Below are 22,570 nucleotides of genomic sequence, written 5' to 3'. Positions count from 1 at the left end.
AACAATTCATCCACCAATAAGGCTGCATAAAAGGGACAAGACCCTACAAGCCAGTTCCTATGGATATTATATTAAGATCACCACATCCACTGTAGAAAGGGGTTTTTGGAGTGTTAATGTTTATGGAGCAATATTGGTTATAGAGTTTGTGTTTGGGTGATGGAAACATTTTGGAAATAGATAGTGGTGATAGTTGCGTAACATGATGCACGTAATTATACCGATGAATTGTACACTTAAAAATGGTTAAAATGACAACTTTTGTTGAGATATTTTATCACAATAACAAATATTTTAAAAATTGCTACATCTGGTAGTTGTTGTCTGAACTGGGGAGAGATCTAAAGGCAAAGGGAGTAATCGTGATACTGCAGGTCAGACAAGAAAGAAAATCTCGAGGTAAAGTAGGTCTTAAGCAGTACGTGAGAACACAGGGGGAAAGATGGCTTTTATTAAATTTATTAGGATCGTTTTAAGCCATCTGTGCACGGATTGACTCTCCTGTGAACAGCAGCTGTTTTTATTCATCGAGAATGAGCAGATATCAAAGCCATTACTCAATGTTCATTTCACAGCTGGCCTTTGAATTGAAAGGTAGTCCATGTCCAACAAATTTGGCACCAAGTACTTAAAGGTGTTTGTGTGAAAAGGCTGTGTTGAGACTTGGAAAGTATTTTCATTTAATAACGAATTCGGCTAAACCTCAGAGATAACTAAAAGACAAGCCTCTGCTCGTTGATGATTGGATCAGTGTGTATATTTGACTAAGCTCTGTTTTGGGCCTGAATTTATGGCTCTCTGTGTACCAAGAAAATTTTGTTCATGTCAATGGAATATGGTGTAGTCATAGAAAAATGGCTTACTCCCTCTGCTTAAGCATCAAGGCACTTATGGGAAATAAAATGTCAAATCAAAGCTAAAAGTCTAAATGTCATTTAAACAGGAGGCTTTGGTTCTACAGTAAGAATTCTTTTCCTTGGTCTCTGTTGACAAATGTATTAGTCAGGGTAACTTAGCTGTACTATAGTCACAAATTAACCCTGGAATCACAGTGACTTGACACTATAGGGGCTTATTTCTTGCTTATGCAAATTCCATCGTGGGTCAGGGGGCATGGGGACTTCCCAGGCAGTGTAATGACATAATACTCCAAGCTGCTTCAATCTTGAGAACTAGCCATCTCCACCCATGGCTTCCAGGTGGTCAAAGTAGAGGAAGCAAACAACAAATCATGTATCAGTTTTTAAATGCTCATGCCTGTAATCCCACCCTTTGGGAGGCCCAGGCAGGAGGATCACTTGAGCCCAGAAGTTTGAGACCAACCTGGGCAACATAGTGAGTCCGCCTTCTATACAAGAAAAAAAAAAGAATTAGCTGTGCATAGTGGCACATCCCTGTGATTCTAGATATTCAGGAGGCTGAGGTGGGAGGATCGCTTGAGCCTGGGAGGTTGAGGCTGCAGTGAGTTACGACTGAATCATGCCACTGCACTCCAGCCTGGGCAACACAGTGAGACTCTGTCTCAAAAATAATAAAGAAGTAAATGCTTTGGCCCCAAAGTGTCCCACGGCCCACTGGTCAGAATTGGTCAGACTGTCTTGCTACCCAGGAAGGGAGGTGGGCAATGTGGGAGGCACATGCTGGGCAGTCAGTGTCTCCCACAGCAAAGACGTGTGTTAGAATCCATCTGGAGCCTGGTTGTTTGAGCCAGACTGGGCCCTGAGGGAAATGGGCATTTCTTTATATTTTAAATAGACACACCATATCATCAGTTAATAATAGGTCTAGAGAACAAAGACCTGAGAAAAGTAGACAGAACATTGCTTTGGAGAGAAAAATTACCATTAAGAAAGGGTAGGCGTTTGGGTAGGCTGGCTTGTGAGTACTCTGCATCTGGTTGCTAAGGATATATGAGTTCACGTGCGTTTCCCAGCGTGGGGTCCAGCCAGTGACATGGTCAATGGTGATCATATGGTGACTGTGACTAACACAGCAGAGGGCTCACTGCACAAGGAGGAAGAGCAGCTCCTCCCTGCCACCTGCCACCTGGCCCCTGGAAGCAGAGTAGATGAGAGCCTCATTCACACAGAGTCACATTTTGGAAACGTGACTCCTAAATTGAATCTTATTTTAAGCATATCAAGGAAACTGTATATTGAATCCTGAATCCTTGAACACTTGAGTTCGCATACACTGGCTTTTCAGACGAGCAGAGTTCAACCCATAGCCAGTTAATACCCAGAAAAAAGGTGCAGTGACACCTGGTCCTTGCCCTATCTGCGGGAGGATTTATCACCACTCCTCTGTGAGAGCCAGTTCTGCGGCGTCAATCCACTGAGCGTCCTGAGGGTCAGGTGACTGGTGAGGCTGAGCAGATCCTACAAGCATATGGTTTGCATGATGAACATTTTGGCTTTCGAAGGTGTTCCACTCATTTTCAAAACCGGGCTTTGTGCTCTTGAATATCTTTCTCTCAATCCTCCTCTGTTTGCCCTATGTAGGAATGAAGTTTTTGGAGGACTGCCCCATACAGCCCCTCATTCCTTTATATTTGCTAGTGGGTGGCATCGTCGGTACCTTAAAGGTAAAGTATCTCTATCTGTTGTTCGTAGTCCTTGTAGAAATTTAACTCGCAGGCATCCTGGAATGCATCTGTTACTTGCTTGCTACTCGCAGGGGAGCCAGAATAACTTCCCTCTAAGCATGGTTGCTGAAGTGATGGGGCTGGCTCCGGAGACACAGATTTTTCCAGATGCAGGGCGTTTACCCAGGGCCGTGCCTCTTTGCCAGAGCTTCCTTCCTGCTGTCGAGTTCAATGTACTAAGCTGTGGCTTTCGTCTGACAAGAGCTGATGCAGAGGAGTCCCTGACTGACTCCTGAATTCAGCCAATGAAATCATGGCCTTTCTTTGTACTGTTACTGCTTTTGTTTTTGTGGGCGGAAGCTTCTTGTTGAGGGCAGCATTTGTATTTGGTTAAAATATGCTTCATTTTGCAGTTCCGATTTCTGCTTTTAATGATACCTCTTAGTTCTCAATCGACTAACATAGGATTAATTGGCTGCAGTTATCAATCAACTGTTCGAGTATACTTGTGTCTGGGGTGGGAGTGCTTCTCTGTGACTCTCAAGCTTATGTAACTGATCTGCTCCTGGGCTGTATTGACATTTGTTTAAACAGGAAAAGCAACTGAAGAAGAAATATCAGGGGTGTGCATAGCCGGCAGTTGTTTTCAAGATCTCTGGCCCACAGAAATGTTACACCTACCAAGAGAAGCTTAGATCAGCCTCCGGCTGTCAACAACTCTTCCCAGCCTTCCAAACCCACCTCACTACTTCCTATATCAGAGCCAGCAAACACGAGCATTCATTTTCCCAGGTGGTTTCATAAAAACAAAGCAGTAACACGAGAAAACCGTGTCAAGAGTGCCAAACGTGGACTTCCATTCGGACCCACTGTCGGGTTTCTTTGCCAGCCGCCTTCTGCTGCGGGGATCCTTCGAGAGATCCTGGCCAGTGGTGCTGGTCACGCTGTTGATCTAAGACATCAAAGGAATGTCTTAAAAATTGCAGTTCTCATATGCAATCAGTAGCCACAAGCTCAACTCTGTGGTGGGAGACGTCTGATTTGGGGCAAACCTTTGTTATTTATTTATTTATTTAAATTATACTTTAAGTTCTGGGGTACATGTGATGAACGTGCAGCTTTGTTACATACGTATACACATACCATGATGGTTTGCTGCATCCATCACCCCATCATCTACATTAGGTATTTCTCCTAATGCTATCCCTCCCCCTACTCCCCCACCCTCTGCTATCCCTCCGCTAGCCCCTCACCCCCCGACAGGCCCCGGTGTATGATGTTCCCCTTCCTGTGTCCATGTGTTCTCATTGTTCAACACCCACTTATGAGTAAGAACATGCGGTATTTGGTTTTCTGTTCTTGTGTCGGTTTGGGGCAAACCTTTGGAGGCTTTTGTGTCTGAGGTTACCTTGCTGTTAAAAGCCCCCATCTCCTGACAGCAGCCTGGTGGGCAGTGTCCTAAAATGTACAAATACACACGATCGTCCTCATCACAACATCCCGTGGGATCTACCTGGGACTCTGTTCAGCTCCAAGGAAACCCAAAAGGGCTTGGCTCAGCGGGGCCACATTTTCCCCATGGCCCCCACAGTGTTAAGGAAAGGCTCTGACAGTTTGAGTGCCATAGAGATGCTCAAATCAAGGACAACGTTTCCAGCAGTAATTACTTCTGCCCTCCCGTTCTCACTCCACTACCTCATCATCAGGCTGCTGAGCGGAGCTTTCCTTTAGAGATATTACTGTCCATGGGGTCTGTTCCTCCTAATAACAGCAAACTTTTCCTTTCTGAAGGCCAGCCCAGGACCCAAAGGTAATTTATTTTAATGAACAAACTAAGGCCCTAATAAGCAGCATTGATTTTTTTCCCTGGCAATTTAAAACCGTTTGAAGCCAAATTAAGTTTTTGTGCTCATGATGGCAAGATAATATACAGTGAGTCCATAACCATTAGAGCAGCGGCAAACAGGGTTAGAGTTCCCAGAGGCAGAAGTTTACCTGAGATGATGATGGTTTGTATTCAACCACAGAACCTACCTATGCGTTCCCAGCATCCTTAGTGAAATGCATCAGATAGCTTCACAGTATTGCATTCTATGAAGAGAAACTTGAAGAGACGTGAGCTGACATTTCCTGGAGCTCCCAAAAAGAACTGAGGGTCATGACCCATTAGAAGATTAGGAAATGAATTAAGTAGGTTGTGACCCACTTTAAAAAAAAATAAAATAGAAAGAGTGCTTAGTAGGTTAAGCAATGTGTGATACTTACACATGGACATGTGTGTTTGGGAGAGTTGACCATATAATTTATCACCCTAACTGGGACACTTTGGAGAGTACAAAGGGGGCTCTAGTAATCATCCTGTCAGAACAGCAGTGTAAACCAGGACTTCTCTAAGCCAACAGGGACATTCAGTTGCCCTGTTACTAGGACTTGACATCAAATGTATTTGTTACTGAAGGTTGTGTTAAAGAGAGTTTCCACAAAATGGAATCAGTGACCATTGCCTACCCTGTGCCCCTCATCTTCCCACAGCACCCTTCTTAGTGGTGAGCCTAGTAGCTCACTAGGCTACCCCTAGTGAGCACGTGCTTTTTGCTGGGACCATGCTGACAGCTCTGCCCTCATTTGGAACCCATTCAGTCCTCACCATGCCCCTTTGAGGCAGGTACTTGCTTCAGGAAGGATTCTTTGACTATAAGGGACCAAAAAAAATCAACTCTGGCTAACTTAAGAGGTAATTGATTGGAAGAGCTCACAACTTCAAAGGATCGTGGGAGAGAAGGGGGTCAGGTGGCTCCAGAAAGCCTGGGCAGTGGGATCCACTTGCCACGGCTCTCCTGGGGCTGATTCCTTTCTCCTGGCATCACTGTAGCCAGGAACTAGTCCTGGGAGGGCAGCCAGATCTGTGGACACGTGGCAGGTAGCAGGGGAGTTCCTCCAAGGAATGGGTCCCTGCAAGGAAGGGAAATGCATCTGAGTGAAGGAAACTTGAGCTGGACTCTCAGTTCCAGCTTACAGTGAGGAAACGGCAGAGCTAGTATTCAACCTGGGCTTGCCCAAGCACACAGTTACCATCAGCCAAGTACTGCAGTCAGTTGGCTTTTTCCCTACCCTAAACCCACCATGCTTTACCTTTGTCACATCACTGTTCTTCAGAGGAGGACCCTCATACCTCTCCTTGTGCATAGGGGTCCAAAATATGCCCCCTCTTCCAGGAAGCCCTCCCTGGATGAGTCAGCTCTACAATGGGTGGCTCTCTGAACTCCCCTAACACCTTACTTTCCTTTTCTTGCGGAGATATTCTGCCTCCCAGCCAGGCTGCAAGTCTTAGGAGACAACCCTCCAACTTAATTTCCTCCGATTTCAACATCAGTGTACTGTGGTGTAGACAGTGGTCAGAGAGGTGTGGACCGCTGCCCTTCTCATTCCCTTACTCACTGTGGATCTGAATGAAGTGACTTAACTTCTCTGAACCTTAGTTTCCTCATCTGGGCAACAGGGATAATTCGCAGCCCCAGGCTAGAATGGACGTGAAAGATCACACATACCAAGCATTGAACTAACCACTTTCCTTAGGTTTTGTTATCTTTTCGTAAGTAATAACTCTCCACTGTGGAAAATCAGAGAATGCAGATAAGCACAAAGAAGAAAATCAAAATCCTCCATAAATTTCACCACCCAGAGAAAATCGCTGTTGAAATTTTGGCCCCATAGCTCTAGTTTCCGTCCTGCGCAGGTGTTTAGTACCTCTCGCCACAGGCTGCGAGAATTCACTGAGGTAATGTATGTTGAGCACTTGCCCAGCACTGGGGTCTGCTTTAGTACGACATCCATTCCCAGAGTCACTATCACCTCCCCAGGGGTAACTCTCAGATCTCTGCCAGGAGCCCTCACCTCTCTCTGTTCATCTCCAGGCTCTGACTCCGCCCCCCGTGGGCCACTATCCCCTGCATTTCCATCCAGAATTTTATGTGGAGCAAGTCCAAACCCGGAGTCATCACCCACCCAAAGGCATGGCTTGGAGTTCACTGTTCCCGTCTCTCCATCTCTCTTGATTCTATCCTTGCTTCTCTGCACAGTTTGGAGCCCAGTTAGCTGCATCTCTTGGCTCCCACTTGCCCTTCCATTTCTCTCAAGCTCAGAATCTCTCCCCATCTCTGCCAGTCGGCCACATCCTCCGTCATCCAAGGATTCTTTCTAATGCTCTGCTCTACAGGGTTAGGGGTGCCATGAGCTTGGCCTTTGGAGAGGTAGGCAGCCTAGGAAGCCAGAAAGAGCAAATCACAGACCAGGCTTTCAAAAAATCACAGATCAAGTCTCTAGGCAGAGAAGATGGGGAGCTGCTAAGAGATTTTTTAGCAAAGACAACCTGTGTTCTTCTGCCACTGCATTTCCAGAGGGAAATGTGCTCCCCTGTGACAAAGGCGACTGTGGCCAGTTAGAGTCGTGGGTTGTGGTGTCTTCTGTAGACAACTGGGAGCAGAATTTCAAAGGAGTGTCAGGTTGGAGTCAGGGACCATCTACCAAGGGTCCAGAGTGTCATTGTCCCCAAGAGTATCACTTAAAGGACAAGGGTCTGTGCTCCTGACTTGAAAGATGTATGAGGACAAGAGGGACAGTACTCTCAATCCACAGCCCCACTTGGGAATTCCAGATGCCTGAGATGGGGAGTGGTCCAAGAAAAGAGAGAGCAGGCTGGGCGGGGCTGGGGTGGGGCGGAATCGGCGCTTGGTACCTGGATTCAGCCAGGCTCATTACATGGCCTGGAAGTACCAGGGGAAAGTGTGGTTCCTCCCAAGACAGAGGGATCTATTTCAAGGTCCTCTAGCATGTGGACCAGGTGTCCTTTTTACATTATGTGTGGGTGCAAATGTGCTAGTGCAATACAGGGGAGCCTCAGTCTGAACCTTGATGCAAAGTTACCCCAGCTAACATCTTGTCCAAACCAACTCACACATCTAAAAGGAAAGCGCCACTGAGGATGCTGGCGATGAATTTATGCCTTCATTCTTGCCAGTGTTAATTCTCATTCTTCAAATTAAATGTCGCTGCTTGGTGGCATTTCTAACTGGTGTGTGCACTTTTCATAACACCTTCCTCTCTCTTTCTCTTTCCCTGCCCCCAACACCCTGCCACGGCTACTTTCTCTACCCCCGCCTCCCCTCTCTTTTGCTGCTCTGCCCCGCCACCCTGGCTCCCTGCCCACGCCCCAGGTGTCTCTCCTGTTGTACGACTCCACCAGGATGAGGCGGCTGCTGTCCAAGGCCGTGGTGATCGATGACGATGACGAGGACGAGTACCCCTGGAGGCAGAATGCGCACAGATACTACATTCACCTCCTGCTGAGCCTCTTCCTCTTCCTCTGGTTCATCCTGGGAAACTACTGGGTCTTTTCTGTATACCTGCCTGATTTCCTTCCCCCTTTCCAGCAGCCGCAGGACTACTGTGACAAAACCCTGTACGTCTTTGCAGTCGGGGTCCTGGCGCTCAGTCACACGGTGCTGGTCTTGCTCGTGCTGTGCAGCGGCTGTGTCTACCTGTGCTCCAGGTGGAGACCTGCTGCTGATGAAGACTGACAGCATACCACGTGTGCACATGTGCATGCACACACACACAGAGGTTCAGGAGAAGGGCGTAAAGATAATAAAATCTTTCCTGCAGGCATTTAAAAAGCCACCCAAATACACTGAGTAATGAGAGCAGACTAAAGAAACCATTGCCTGCCTGGACATGAGGAAGGCACTTTTGCCCTTTTCAGAGTGGGAATTTTGTTCTCACAAGAGTTTTCAAAGGGATAATTGTCTTTGAGGAAATGAAGTGTGGGAGCCAAGGAATGGGAGACCTTTTCAAATCGTAGTGCAGTTTCAATGACTGGTACAAGAGCAATGTTGGTTGTTGCTACTGCTGCTGTCATTCAGTCATGGTCACCTTGACTTTCAAACAAGATAGATCTTAACTTGACTCACTATGATGGCTTTTGTTATTAAAAGGAGAAAGATATTCTTTTAGTGACTCTAGCTGCCTTTTCAGAAAGTGAAGGAGCAGTCTCTTCCAGCCCCATATCAGATGGTTTTGATGTGATGGGTGGAACATTCCAAGGTCAGCTAAAAAAAATCTGCCAAGGTCAAGGCAGTAGCTTCCACCTAGGGGACGGGGCTGGCCTGTGAGTCTGGCATTGCAGAGTCCAGCGCAGTGCACTGAGTGCCGCTGCTGCAGATTCTTTGCTTGGCCTTGAGTCTGTCTCTGCCCCTGGCTAACCGTGTACCTCTCTGTGATCTGCAGCCGCCTGGGTGGCGTAAACCAGTGTTGAATGTTTCCGGCCAGGTTGCATGAGTTGGGGTGCCATCAGTGTAGCTGCTTTTGATTTCTGAGCTTAAATATCAAATAATGGCTCCACAACCTAATGACCCATTAGGCTTTGGAAGCCTTTTATAAATCGAGATGTCTGGAAGTCTGGGATGACACCGAACAGTGACCACTAACCTTCCCGCCGGCTGCCGCTGTTGAGAAGTCCCAGGTCCATCGTCAGTGCTTGCTGGGGAGCCTCTTTATGATTGAAGTCCGCATGCTTTAGAATTGCGTATGAAGATGCTGTCATGACTGTTTCTAGGGCAGTGCCCAGGCACATGTGGCACCTGCTTAACTGTGCTTCTCTCAACCACATTCATAGCCTTTCTGTATATTTACACAATGCTGAGCTGTGTTTATTTTGAAATTTTTTAATTTTGTTGGTGCTTTATCATCAAACCAATCCCTGAGTGGGCATGAATGGAGGCATCTCCCTTCATCAGAAGTGTCAGCTCACACTGAGAGGCTCATTCTTCTCCATAGCTTTAAGGGAAAGGCCCTGTGAGTTTAGAAGTGCTCCCCAGCATCTGTCACCTGCAGTCACCCTTGATGCCCCTTTCCTCCCAGGTGAGAAGGAAGTGCTTCGTGTGCCATCTGCTGGACAAAGGAGGAACAGTCCTTTTTTTGCTCCAGTCCCTCTGGGCAGTTTCTGTTTTCATTTTCACTTGAGCCATGGCAGAAGACCAGCCGGTGGGCAGCTTGCAGATCCTACCTCACCTATGACGCCCAGCCCCATCCTCACTGTGTCCTGCGTTGCCTTCTCCGTGTCGGAGACCGGGGAGGGTCTGTGGGATATGGTGCTGGGGTGGACAGGGGTTCTGTGGGCTCCCCTCCCACTCTCCTTTCCCCAGTCCATGAGTCATCAGCCACTCCTAGTCACTTAGACAATGCTTGGACGTCTGTGAGCAGCAAAGACCTGGGCCCAGGGACCCCTGCATGACTCCCGCATGAGAGCCTCTGAGGCTTCTGTTGCAAGGGCCATGGGAAAGGCGGAAGGAGCTATGAACAACTGTGGGCATGAAGAGTGCTTTGGGTGTGTCAGTAGCTTGGTCTCAAACCTTGGAATTTCCAGTTTCTGTAGGCATGAGTATCCCCAGAGTGTTGCAGAAATCTTTCCCAGAGGGAGTGGTGGACGAAGGGTGCTCATTCTCATACGTACCCCCGCCCCAGCCCACCCCTGGTTGTAATGGAGAATATTGGTCATAGGTCCTAAATAATTGCTAAAATCTGGACTATATTTTTAGCTTTGCATTTCCTTGTCACCAAAGCAGTAAGGAAGAGGTGACGATCTCTTGCTCTAAGTCACATATCTTCCCTGGTTTGAGGTTACAGCGAGCCATGATTGTGCCACTGCACTCTATTCTGGGTGACAAAATGAGAACCTATCTCTAAAAAACAAAATACAGGTTAGATGTGAAAGAAAATGTTCATGTGCATTCATTCATAGAGGGGACACTGAGTGGTTCAGTGGGTGACATCTTCAGCACAGCAGTCTTGGAGTGATGATTAATTAAGGCCTCCCTCAGGGGATGGTGAGATGGTTATGATAAGGCACATTTCAAGGAAAAGGTTCTGGGGCCAAGGCAAATGGTCCATACCTGTGGTTCTTTGAAGTCTGGCTTACTCTAGACTTCAGATGTTGGGATGACATCAGACTGTCTACGAAGGGCTGAGCCATGTGCCCTTTAAGTGATCACCTCTTAGTGTGATTTCACTCAGCTGGAGGTGAGTGTAAGAAGTTCCTGGTTATCGTCCTTGGCATGGCCTGAGGTAGGCATTCCACATTCATGTGAAGTGTGCTGTGTACACCTGCAGAATGAAAATGCCCAAGACTGGCCCAAGAGATGGGCAGCCTTCCTCAACAGAAACTTGGCAAGGCAATGAGAAGTGGACACGGGAGCACTAAACTTTCTGGATGCTGTGAAACCTCAAGGGAAAAAATTAAGTGGCGGAGAGGGATAATCAGTTCTTCCTGTGTGAGAAAAGACTGCAGCAAAAATAAACTGTATGTTGAGGTCATTTTATTTGCTACATTGGGCATCATTCTAAAAACCATTCTTTGCCTGAATGTATATAAATGACAGTTGACAGCGGTAAAAGTAGGGCCATTTCACTGGAGTCAGCCACACCAGTGGCTCTCAAACCTCGGCAAACCCTCAGAACTCCCCAAGGACGTGTTTCCAACGCAGTGTCACAGCCCCCAGAGACTCTGACCCGAGGGGCCCGGCTGGTTCTGATTCAGTGGCCAGAGAACCACATGTGCACACTCAGGCCATACATACAGCCTGGGCTGGCTTGTCAGGCCCATCTTGGTCATCACCGTGAGGGTAAGATAATGTCTATTCCAGTACTTTGTGTTATTTCCTTCTCTTTTAGTATGAGAAGCGGCCAAGTGGTCAATAGCTTTCATTTTTGTGTGACCAAATTTTGTGCTTCATTTCCTTCTGGGCATTTTTCATTGTTGATGAAATAAACTTTGTTCAATTTGTTCCCCAGTATCTTCCTTGAATGTCCTGGGGGAAGAGAATCCTCCAGTCCTTGGGATGCTTCATTTGTTCTTTCTTCCAATGGGATTCCCAAAGATACAGACTGTGTCCACAGAGGCTGACAACCTGTTCTAGGCAAATTTTGCTCCATAAAACTCATAATCCTCAGGTGAGTAGATGAGTCTATAGTGGAGATTTTAGAAAAATGATCTAACAGAAAATTCTGCTTAGTGATCCTAGTGATAATTTATCTTTTATAAGTATAGAACTAATAAGACAACTAATCTGTCTTTTCTAGAGACAGAATTTCAGTCGTTCACTTTTCAGTTTAGCCTAGCATCACAGCACCTACGTTATCTTGGATATCCCAGGAGGCAGCATTTCACCATGGCAAGCAGAAGTGAAATAAGAGGAGTGGGTGTTTTTTGTTGTTGTTTTTTTCTTTTTGTTTTTGAGATGGGGCCTTGCTCTGTCCCTCAGGCTGGAGTACAGTGGCACAATCAAAGCTCATTGCAGCCTTGACCTTCTGGACTGGGGCGATTTTCCTACCTCAGCTTCTTGAGTAGCTGGGACTATAGGAACGCCACCAGCCCCGCCAGGTTTCTTTGTTCTTTTCTTATTTTTTTAGATATGGGGTCTCGCTATGTTGCCCAGGCTGGTCTCAAACTCCTAGCCCTCCCACCTCAGCCCCCCAAAATGCTGAGATTACAGGCATTAGCCACCTCACCCAGCCCTGTTGTTTTCTCTGAGACACGTCCTTCCTTTGTTACAGCAGTCAGCTTTTAAAACTTACTGCATTGTTCAGAGAAGTAAGCTCTGCTTCATAGGCAAAGGAAAAGCAACTGGGGCTTGCTGCTGGTAGTAAGAGTTTGTACATACAGCATACTCCCAAAAGCCTGGTGACTCAAAATGTCGCTCTGTTCTGATGACTTCCTACTTACCCTATTGGTGAGGGTGGGGTTCCTGTTCTAAATAGTGGGAGAAGCCCAAATGCACCCCTTCCCCCACTGGACAGATGAGATGGATAGCAGCTTCTTAGTCACCAGACTCACTGCTCGGGGGAGGAAGACACAGGGTGCCATGCAGGGCCTCATGGGCTTGCGCTGGGGAACAGAGTGGACCGGCAGGGGCCATGGGGGTCATGCCTTGTAGTAACAAGAGGACCAGGTAACCCCATGTTCCCATGGGAGGATGTTCCTGTCTTGCTTAATTTCACAGACCGGCAGTGTAAGGCCGGTTGCCTCGCCGGGCTCTCAGCGCTTGAAAACTACCTCATCATGCTGAGCACATTACTCAGCATCTGGTCTCTCCATGCGGACTCCCCACACCCCTTTCATGCAGGCTCCCCATACCCATTTCTGCATTCCAATCTCAGTCCTGCACTCACCGGCAAACTGTGCACTCGGCCCCGCCCAGTTGGAAAGCCCGCCAAAGTTTAAAAAAAGCCACACCAAAACCTGCCCTATGGCAGCTTGCCCCTTACGTCGTCAACCAGCCCACTCGCCCATGGCCCAGCCGGGCTGCCAATGGCGGCTCACCTCACCTGTGACCAGTCCCTTCATAACCAATGACTACCTCCGCTTTGTTTCCCCTGCAGCCGACCAACTACCTCTACTCCCTATCAAACCCCATGCCCTAAGAAGAAAGGCGCGACTTCTCTGGCCCCTTTCCTGGACCATAGAACCTCGCCCGGGAGCTGAATAAATTGGCTTTTACCTTTCTTCCTCCTCATTTAACTCGGCAATAAACCTTACAGGCAGTGAAGTGAAACCCATTAGGCTGGTACCTGGTGAGTAACTGATAGGGGACTGGTCAGGTGGGAGACCTTGCCTGCTGGGTCAGGGGCATGCCTTGTGAGGGCAGGGGAACTCACAGTTCTGTGAGGCTCAAAGATGTCAAGGCAGCCCACAAAATTGTAGGCTTTACAATCCAGCCTCCTAGAGCCACCCCCACCTTTCTTTGGCCTTGTTTCCTGGGTTATTTAGTCCTGGGTTCAAATCTGTCTTTGAACATTTTCTCAAATTCTCAATGCAGGAAGGGCAATGTAATCAGTAGTGAGATATACATTGTCCATGAAGTTAAAAAAAAATTAAAAAGTCTTCTCGACCGCCATCAGTAGCCAGAACACTCGCCGCCTGCTTCCTGAGAGCAGGCTGGGACATCCTCCTCTTCAGCTTCAGTGATTTTCCCACCATTGCAGAGCTCTTGCCGTCTGAGCGGACTCTTCCAGACCAATGTGTTTACTCTTTATATCTTCATTTGAGTATTTCAGCTGCTATTTAATACAATGTCCTGTAGACTGTACTTTTCCAGGGCCATCAAAAAGAAAACAGAAAAGAAAAACATTTCCTACATCAGTTTACAGTTTATACATTTGTTTATAAGGAAGCATTTGGGTTCGATTCCCAAGTCACTGTGGAAAGGGGTTGAAGCCCAGGTTCCCTTGGGATCCCGTCTGTCAGCCCAGTGTCCCCTCCGGGCCCCTGCAGCAGGTGAGGGCGCTAATGGTGCACACCTGCACCCTTTCCTGGGGCCACCTTGGTTGACTGGAGCCAGCTGCTGAGAGGAGCCTAGAGTTCCACCCCCTCCCAGTTCACCCCACTGACACCCAAAGCTAAGGACTGAGTCAGGGAAGAGGGAGGAAAAGCCCAACTCCCTTGTTTCAGGGCAGGTCAAACTTGTGTCATTTATGCTCCAGAGCTGTTTGCGTGGTCAGGTGAAAGCGGGGCTTTGTGGGAAGCCACATCCTCTCCCAGTGCTTCCCTTTTCCCCGTGCTTCTTCCCTCACCCTAGTTCGTTTCTCCCAAGACCACGCCCTCACCGCATCCCTTATCCCAGAGCTTCATCTCAGACTCTGCTTCCAGGAAAGCTGGCCTAAGCCAGGGTTATTTCTCCACAGCTGGAGGCCTGACATCAATTACCAGCATATCCCCTTTTACAGCCCTTTTTATTTTCCTAAAATGATGATTTTAAAGCTTTATTTTTATTATACAAGTGATACATGCTATGGCTAGAGATTTAAGTCTTGTCAAAGAGTATGAGGTAAAAAAAAGATTTGAAGCCCCACCCCAACTCCCAGTCCCCAAAAAGGTACCCAGTGTTAATTCTGTAGTATCCTTTTGAAATATGTCTATGTATTGCTAAGCATAAATATATGTACTTTTTACATAGATTGTATCAGACTATTCATGTTCGGCAAGCTGCTTTTTTTCTGCTTCCTGGATCATGGATTTCTTTCCATTATCAATGCAGAGCTCTGCCTCAAACATGACTAATACGTACTCATAGGGCTCATTTAAAGAGGCACAGCCTCTGTTAACTGGCCTGGTCTGTCATTTCTGTGAATCAAAATGGGAAGAGCAGTAATGTGAAACTGTTATTTTGACAAATGAACAACTGAGAGGTCAGTTTGAGGAAATGTTTGCCATTCCTCCTGTCATACCTAAGTGGGCCCCTGGCTGAACAGGGCTTGTGGGGAAGTTCATTGCAGGCCTTTGAATCAGGCGCGTGAGGCATCTGAGGGAGACTCACCTGGACGAGACAACACATCGAGCTCCTGAGAGGGGAGAGGTTGATTAGGGTGGATGCCATCCTCTGTGTTCCCCAGGAGTGTGAGAGTCAACAAAACCCCGTCATCATCAATGAAACCATTAAAAAAAAATCAACAAAGCCACATACTTAAGGACCAAACTATCCTTCCGATGGTACGTGGTTGTGTGAATACCTACAACTGAGATATATTTGGCAACAGATACAAGACGGAGGCAACACCTGAGTATTGCAGAAATTATAAAATGTATTTTAAGATACACAAGAAAAATTAATAATGTATCACAATGAGGTACCTACCATCTCACACCCCTCAGGATGGATGCTATTAAATAAAAAAAGGAACGAACTCCAAAGACAAGAAGTTGGTGAGAGTGAGGCGAGTTGAAGCCCTTGGCAATGCTGGTGGGAACAGAACGGGGCACAGCAGCTATGGGAAAGAGTATGGCAGGCCCCCAAAAAATTAAAAAGAGAATTGCCATATAACCCAGCAATTCCACTTCTGGGTATACACACAAAAGAACTAACATCACAGTCTTAAAGAGGTATTTGCACACTGATGTTCATAGTAATATTATTCACAATAGCCAAGAAATTGAAGCAATCCAAGCATCCATCCATGGATGAATAGATAAACAAAATGTGGTATATACACACAATGGAACACTATTCAGCCCTGAAAAGGAAGGACATTCTGACACTTGCTACAATATGGGTGAACCTGGAGGACATGATGCTAACTGAAATAAGCCAGTCACAAAAAGGCAAAGTGTGTTTCTACATAGATGAGTTCCTAGAGTAGTCACATTTATAGGGACAGAAAGCAGAATGGTGGTTACCAGGGGCTGGGGAAGGGGGGAATGAGGAGTTCTTTTTTAGTGGGTTCCGAGTTTCAGCTTGGTATGATGGAAAAGTTCTGAAGATGGATCGTTGCGTGGCAGTGCAAATGTAGTTAATATTGAACTGTACACTTAAAAATGGTTAAAATGGTAAATTTTATGTTGCGTGTATTTTCCCATAGTCAAAAATAAAAATAAGTAATGTATTCCTCAGTCCTCCCAAGCCTCCACAGAATGATGGAGTGGCTCAGTATTAAATAGCTGGCCAGCGGGGTCCTTTGGTCATTCCATGCATACACAGGGCCAGGCTACAAACCAAACCTCACTTTTAGTGACCGCAGTGCTCAGCACCCAGCTTCAGTCTCAGTGCCCCTGGCTTGGGGGTTTGGGATTGGGAGGAATCCTGGTAGAAAAAACTGTGGGAATTATAAGCTACCCCATCACACACAAAAACAAATCAACTATCCAAAAAAGAAGAGGGGATAGTAGTGGAAGTTTCCAGTCCCACAGAAGTTACTAAAAGAAGAAACCAGGAGACGCCACCATGGGACACATCTCTCATCCTTATGGAGAAGGGGTTAATGCATGTGGCATCTGGACCCAGACTATCAGGCTGGGATCCTGGCCTTGCCCCTTTCCAGATGCACGTGATCTTGGATGTGCCACTGAAACTCTTGGTGCCTTGCTTTTATTTGTAAGGAGATTAAAACGGTGCATGGCACATAGTAGGTGGAGCATAAGTATTTGTTAAATAAGAGAAAATTTTCTTTATTTCGCCCTCATTACAATGCTGTGAGGACTGTACAGTTACGCTCCTCTGTAGAGGGAAACTGAGGCTCGCAGAGGTAAAGTGTCTTTTCTGAAGATGCGTCAGAGCTGAACATGGGCCCTTTGACTCTCTATCCCAGTTCTGCATCCATCTCCTGCCTGTGTGGGTGGCCCTTCTCCCGAGGCTGGCAGTGGATATGAGGTGGTCCAGGGAGCGTGGGTAGCATGAACTATAACCACCTCACCAAGCAGCCTGCATGCTCTCACGCTTCTGCCCCAGGCACCACTAGAGAAAGCCCATGGCTTTTGCAGTCAGAACAGAATCTGCTTGCGGTAAAACCGAAGCCCTGGAAGCAGGCTGCACGAGTTTTTAAAACAAACACGAGTCCCGTTGGTGGAAAATCACTTTCTCCATCAACTCAGCTATATGGAGGCTGACCTCCCTGGCTTCACTAGTGCCCCACTTTGGGCCCATGTCACTGCCAATGTCTGCAGTCCTTGGAGGGTGCACAGGGCTGGGGAAAGAAGGGGGATTTCTGTGTGTTTTAAATCTAAGCAAGTGATTCATGCATATGGTACAAAATTCAATGGCACAGAAGGTATTCAATGAAAACTGAGTCTGTCTCCCGCCTCAGCTCCCCACTGCCAAAGTTCTGGCCAGAGGCCCCCACTGCGATTAGCTTCTTGTGAAAGGAAGGAAACCCCTAAATCAAATTGACTTGTTCAGTAGGAAGTTGGTTCAGATGGGCAACAGACAGCCCTGGGGCAAGCCCGACTGTAAAGGATGATGGGCACCGAGGGACACGGGGAGGCAGCCGGAAAGGCCTTTCCGCATGGTGACTGTCAGCTGCGGAGTTAGGGGGAGGGCGGGTTGGTGTCTACCACCGTACCTCTTCCCTGGGCTGCTGCTCTCCTCTGCTAGTGTGAATGCCAGAAAGCAGTCGCCTTTGGGCTTCTGGTAAGCCTTTTGTGATTGAGGCTAGGAGCCCTAGACCCACCCCACAACTGCTTGTCATCAGGAAGAGCCCAGTTCCTTAATCCATGCACGGCTGGGTCAGCACCTGTGCATGGTCCACACTGAAAAATAAGGATCAGCATCAGAGACCTTCTTCCCTGCTCTCTGCTTCATCCTCTCTTTTTTCTTGTTCCTTTCCCTTCGCTGGCATGTCCATTCCCCACCCCCAATTCCCCACTAAACATGCACATGAATGGTGTCTGACTTCCTATGAGTTTATGATTTATGGTTATTCATCTTATTAACTAAGTAGCTTTGCCAGGTAAAATATTAAGGCACCATTGCCATTATGACCTTGTCTTCCATGATCTCATTGGCAGCTGGTGTTGCCATGACAACTTGGCTAGAGGAACTGGTATGAGCTTCAGTGGAAGGCAATATGAACACGTGTGTGTGTGTGTGTGTGTGTGTGTGTGTGTGTGTATACAGACTTCTCATCATGTGTATCTGTTGCTCAGGAAGCCATGGATTTCCACACCTCCTGCTTCTCCTTCCAATTTGGTCAAAATTAGCCTCAGGGATCTAAATCAATTGGAAGGGAACTCTGGAGGATGATTTCTTTGTTTGGCTTTTTGAGTGGCAAATTGGAACCAGGAACACAGGAGAAATATTTTAGTGGCTTTCCACCCATGGGAAATGAAGCGACCCTACCCACTTTGACATTGCTCTTAAAAGCACCCTGGGCTTAATTTATTTAACATCCATATGTAATTTTCTAATTAGATGTACAGAAAGTTGGAGCTGAAAGGGGTCCCGGGTGTCAGTCTGGCCCCCTTTTTGTTCAGATGAGACAAACTGAGGCCCAGAGCCTGTGACCTGCCCCCATTCCGTATGATGCACTGGGGAAGGTATGGACTCTGGAATCATACTACCTGGCCTCAAAGCCTGGCCCCACCATGTATTTACTGTGACCTCAGTCAAGCTATGTAACCTCTCTGTTTGCTCATCTGTAAGATGGGGATAATAGCAAGAGTAACCATATGGGTCAGTGTGAGAATTTAGTGCTATAATCCACAATGCTTGGAACAGTTTAAGCCTTCTATATATTTTATCACACAGGTCACACAGAAAATAACTGGCAGAAATTGGACTAGAATGCAGCTCAGCTGACTCCAGTTAAACGGGAACATTCCCCTATGAACTCCATACTGCCCTTTGTTTCTTCGTGTGTGTGTGTTACTTGGCATCCAAGTGAGAGCGGAAGCTGATTTTGAGACAGGGGTTGGCTTTTCCTAAGACCTCCTCTGGAAGTGTATATAATGTATACACTACCTCGTGGACACTTGATGTGAGTCTAACACTGGACGCTGCATGCCCTCATGGAACACTTCTTGAATGTACACTGCGTGGCTGGTGTAGCGGAGAAAGGACTGAGAAGAAAACTTGAAGGAAATGAACGCTTCTGATCACTTCATATGAAACTAAGCTCTTTATAATGAATGCTTTCCTCATCACAACCACCCCATGAGGTGAGCATCATTCCCATTTTACACATTGAAAACGAAGACTGAGGGTGTGTGCAGTATGCTCAGGTTCACCTGGCTAACGCGGAGAGCTGGGTTTCCAGCCAGACTTTTATTTCAAGGGGCCGCTGACACCCTCTAGAGACTTTGTAGTTCAAAACCATTTCTCACCCCCTCTCTGTGAGCCAAAAGTGTTATTTCCTGAGGTGGTCAGAGGGATTCAGAGCAGACTGACCCCTTCTCCATCACTGACACAAAGCGGAGTGTATAAATCAAAGTGTGTAGCCCTGGGGATCTAAAATATTTTCCCAGCCAAGTCGGACAGGCATTGACAGTCACACCAGGCTGGGTGGTTTTACAAAACGCCACTTGTTTAAATTTCCTTTCATCACTCTGTCAGGAATAACACTAACGTAGTGGAACCTCAGAGTCCTGTTTAGAGGGGCGAGCTGTTCTGGGGATATTTATTTCAAAAGTTATTCTGAAGTAAAAACTTGCCTACTGCGGGGTGAGGGTGGACAATGATCCTGTATCCTAGGTAATGAGGCTATTAAAGCAGCCGGTGTCCGCTCAGCTTATGTAAGAGGGGCTCAGTCTCTGGGCGACTGGAGTAAACCAGCATAGAACTTAACAGGGTGACTAGGAGTGAGAGCAGCAGTAGGTCTCCATTTCTAATGTGGCGTTGGGGCTGGAGGTTAGATGTGGACAGGGGTGTCTGGGTTCTACATAACGGGGCTGGAATCGGGGGGATGACTAGTCTGAGATCTGGGTTCACGCAGCAACCACACGTTTTTACCCACACCAGTTATTTGGGGTTGGGCGGAAGGCTGATGAGGATTTGGGAAAGATCAAGCGGCTTTCCCTGGCAGTGCAGGAAGTTGCAGAACCAGTGGCAGAAGTCTGGGCCATGGAGACAATTCCTTCTCGGGTGGGAGCCCCAGCGCGGCCTCTTGCCTGCGTGTGGCCAATCTGACCGTGCTTGCTGGAGAGAGGAGATGTATGTGCTAGGGCACCGCACCCCCCGCCCCGATACATGTAGGAACTTAGAGAACGTCAGTTATTGCAATAACCCTTATGATAACACCAAATCTACGCAGAAATCTTTTAAATATCACAAGCCTCGTAGTTTTATTCTACATGGTTTTCTAGGTAACCGAATTCCAGGAGGTGCGTGGCAGTGCCACCCACGCCTCCTGGCCATGCCCAGCGGGAAGGTGTTCTCTCAACGTTGCTGACGCCCGATTTCAACCACGAGGAGACTGTGGACCTCGACGGCGGCCCGCAGCAGGGCCCGTCCGCCTCACTCCACCCTCTGAGGCTGGGGCGGAGTCGAGCGGCCGGCTCTGAGACCCTTCGCCTTCCCCGCGGAGCAAGGCCCCGGAAGCCGCGGGGCTTACATAACCCGGATGATGTTAGGGCGGGCGACTCTCGGGAGGGCGGGACCAGGGCGGAGGCGCCGGGGGCGCGGCGGGGCTCGGCGTGCGGCGCGCCCGGCATGTCCCTGTACCGCAGCGCCGTGTGGTTCGTCAAGGGGCTGCGCGAGTACACCAAGTAAGGCGGCGCGGCGGGGGCGGCGGGGGGCGGGGGGGGCAGTTGTCCCGGGCTGTCACGTGGCCCGCCTCGGCGGGGGCGAGCGGGGTTGGCGGCAACGCGCCAGCGGCCCCTTAGCCCTCTCGCTTGACGGACTAAGCGAGCCCCGAACTACTGGGGCGCCCGCCATCTAGCGGCCCGCGGCTGGGCGTGGGGCGGTCGCCAGCGTGCAGCTCCTCCGCGCTCGCGACCCAGACTGGCGCCCGAGGGGCGGGACTGTGGCGCGCCCAGGCCCGTCCCACTGACGTCAGGCGGCCCTGGCGCCTCCGAGGCTCCTGGGCGTCACCTCGGCGCCCCGCGGGGTGAGCTTCGGCAAGTGCCTTCGCGCTGCTGCTGGCGGCGTCAGAAAGGGCTGGATCTAAATTCCTAGCCAAGGCTCTGTCGTAGCAGCTTCTTCCTCTAAGAAGATGCGGCACCTGGACTGCGTCCTCTGGCTCCAGCTGGCACTTTCCAGCCTGGGTCCCCAGCCAGGGTGACTGTGCACCCAGTGTGTGCTCCTGGGTAACGGTGCATGGTGGCTTCGCCGCCCCGTGACCACGCTCAGTGTGCCCTAGTTGGCTCTCCACCTCATTGTGGTTTTTAGAGGTAACAGGTTCCTGTGACAGAGGAGAGATGGAGGTTTTATCTTAGAATTGATTAGGCTAACCAGTGGTTCTCAACCCTGTCTGCTCATCAGAATCACGGGAGGATTAAACGTACCAGTTTTCTGAGCTAGAGAGATTCTGAGATTCCTAGAGATTCTGATTCAGTGGGTCTGCACAGGGGCCGGGATTGGCATTTCCTCCAAATCCCCCAGGTGATTCTCATCTCAGAGGCTTCTCCCTGCACTGGGGCTTTTTCGGTTCCCACGGCAACCTGGCCAGCACTCCTAGAGGAGGTAGGAGTTGCAACTCACTTCTCTTCACCCCACATCATTTTGGGAAAAGTTCAGCTCTGCCCCTGGAGCCCCTGCTGCGGAGAATGCTTGGAAAGTGTAGCCGTGTGCCCTGTCCCACTGCTTTTAGGAGAATACAGTGTCCGCCTCTTTCTTTCACAGAGGTGTCTTCTGGCAATGACCATTCATTGCTGGATCTTTCCACATGACACAGCATGAAAGCTTGAGTCAGTTTCCAACCCGGGGTGGGCCCCAGGGAAGGCAGGCTGTAAAAATCTCTCCCAGGACTCTTTCGCTCTGATTTCCCCACCTTGAGGGAGGGAAGGTAGAAGTGAGGCCAAGGGGCCCAATCCAACACAAATTGTGGGGGAGGGGAGGGGAAGGCGGTTGGCAGACTTAGGTGGGTTTTCCCGCTGTTGTGAATTTAGTGACTGGGAGAGAAAAACAACATTATTTTGACTTCAGTGTGAGAGTGAGGAGTTAGGGTTTGCAGCGTTTCTCTTGGCACAAGGATTTTTATAAAGCCTCCCTATTTTGGGCTCCTAGGCAGCAGGATCTAATCATTGTTTCCTAAACTTTGCTGAACCTAATAATTCCCTGGGCAGTTGTAAACAGACTCCTAAACCCTGGGCAAGTATAGATGGATCCTAAGCAAATTCCATATTTGGGTAAATTGAGGGGACAGGAGACACGGATACCTGTGACCTTTCCCCTCCCCATCCCTGTCCCCTCAGGTTCAGGAAACTGTAAGTATGGACGGACGTCCTCTCAGCTTGAATCAAAATCCCCTGCAAGGCACATGAAACCACAGGCTGCCGAGCCAGCCCTGCTGAGTCTGCCGGCAGGGCATCTCCAACAGGTTTCCAGGTGCTGCTGATGCAGCTTGTCTGGGCGCTGCCCTTTGGCCCCTAGGCTGGGTGTTGAAGAATGGAACACCCAGCCTTTGGTCTCATCTCCTACCTTCTGGTGACCTAGGGAAAATCATATCTGTCTGAGTTTGAAGAATAGAGACTGATATCTAGAGTTTGTGAAAATAAAATGTTTCCCCAATAAG

The 22,570-nt window shown here is 48.4% G+C and overlaps 2 protein-coding genes across 5 annotated transcripts in view; both read left to right on the top strand.

The window, feature by feature from the left end:
• Positions 1-11,421, top strand: part of TMEM272 (transmembrane protein 272) — a 32,117-nt gene extending 20,696 nt beyond the window's left edge. For 2 of the 4 annotated variants that reach the window (XM_037743444.1, XM_037743445.1), the window contains one exon: positions 7,798-8,876. In XM_037743444.1, the coding sequence (XP_037599372.1) occupies positions 7,798-8,160 (363 nt within the window). In that variant the 3' untranslated portion in view covers positions 8,161-8,876. Of the gene's footprint in view, positions 1-2,501; positions 2,585-7,797; positions 8,877-9,101 lie in introns of those variants that run through there. The other 2 variants (XM_037743442.1, XM_037743443.1) reach the window with 2 other exon arrangements.
• An 8,711-nt stretch (positions 11,422-20,132) lies between these two features.
• The window catches only part of DHRS12 (dehydrogenase/reductase 12), a 38,100-nt gene continuing 35,662 nt past the window's right edge, over positions 20,133-22,570 (top strand). The window contains exon 1 of the mRNA XM_037743441.1: positions 20,133-20,603. Within this exon, the coding sequence (XP_037599369.1) occupies positions 20,548-20,603 (56 nt within the window). The 5' untranslated portion in view covers positions 20,133-20,547. The remainder of the gene's footprint in view (positions 20,604-22,570) is intronic.

The sequence above is a fragment of the Cebus imitator genome, unplaced genomic scaffold, assembly GCF_001604975.1.
Source record: "Cebus imitator isolate Cc_AM_T3 unplaced genomic scaffold, Cebus_imitator-1.0 Scaffold145, whole genome shotgun sequence".
NCBI lineage: Eukaryota > Metazoa > Chordata > Mammalia > Primates > Cebidae > Cebus > Cebus imitator.
The sequence above is the reverse complement of the archived record's forward strand: the minus strand, read 5'-3'. Positions and strand labels throughout refer to the sequence as shown.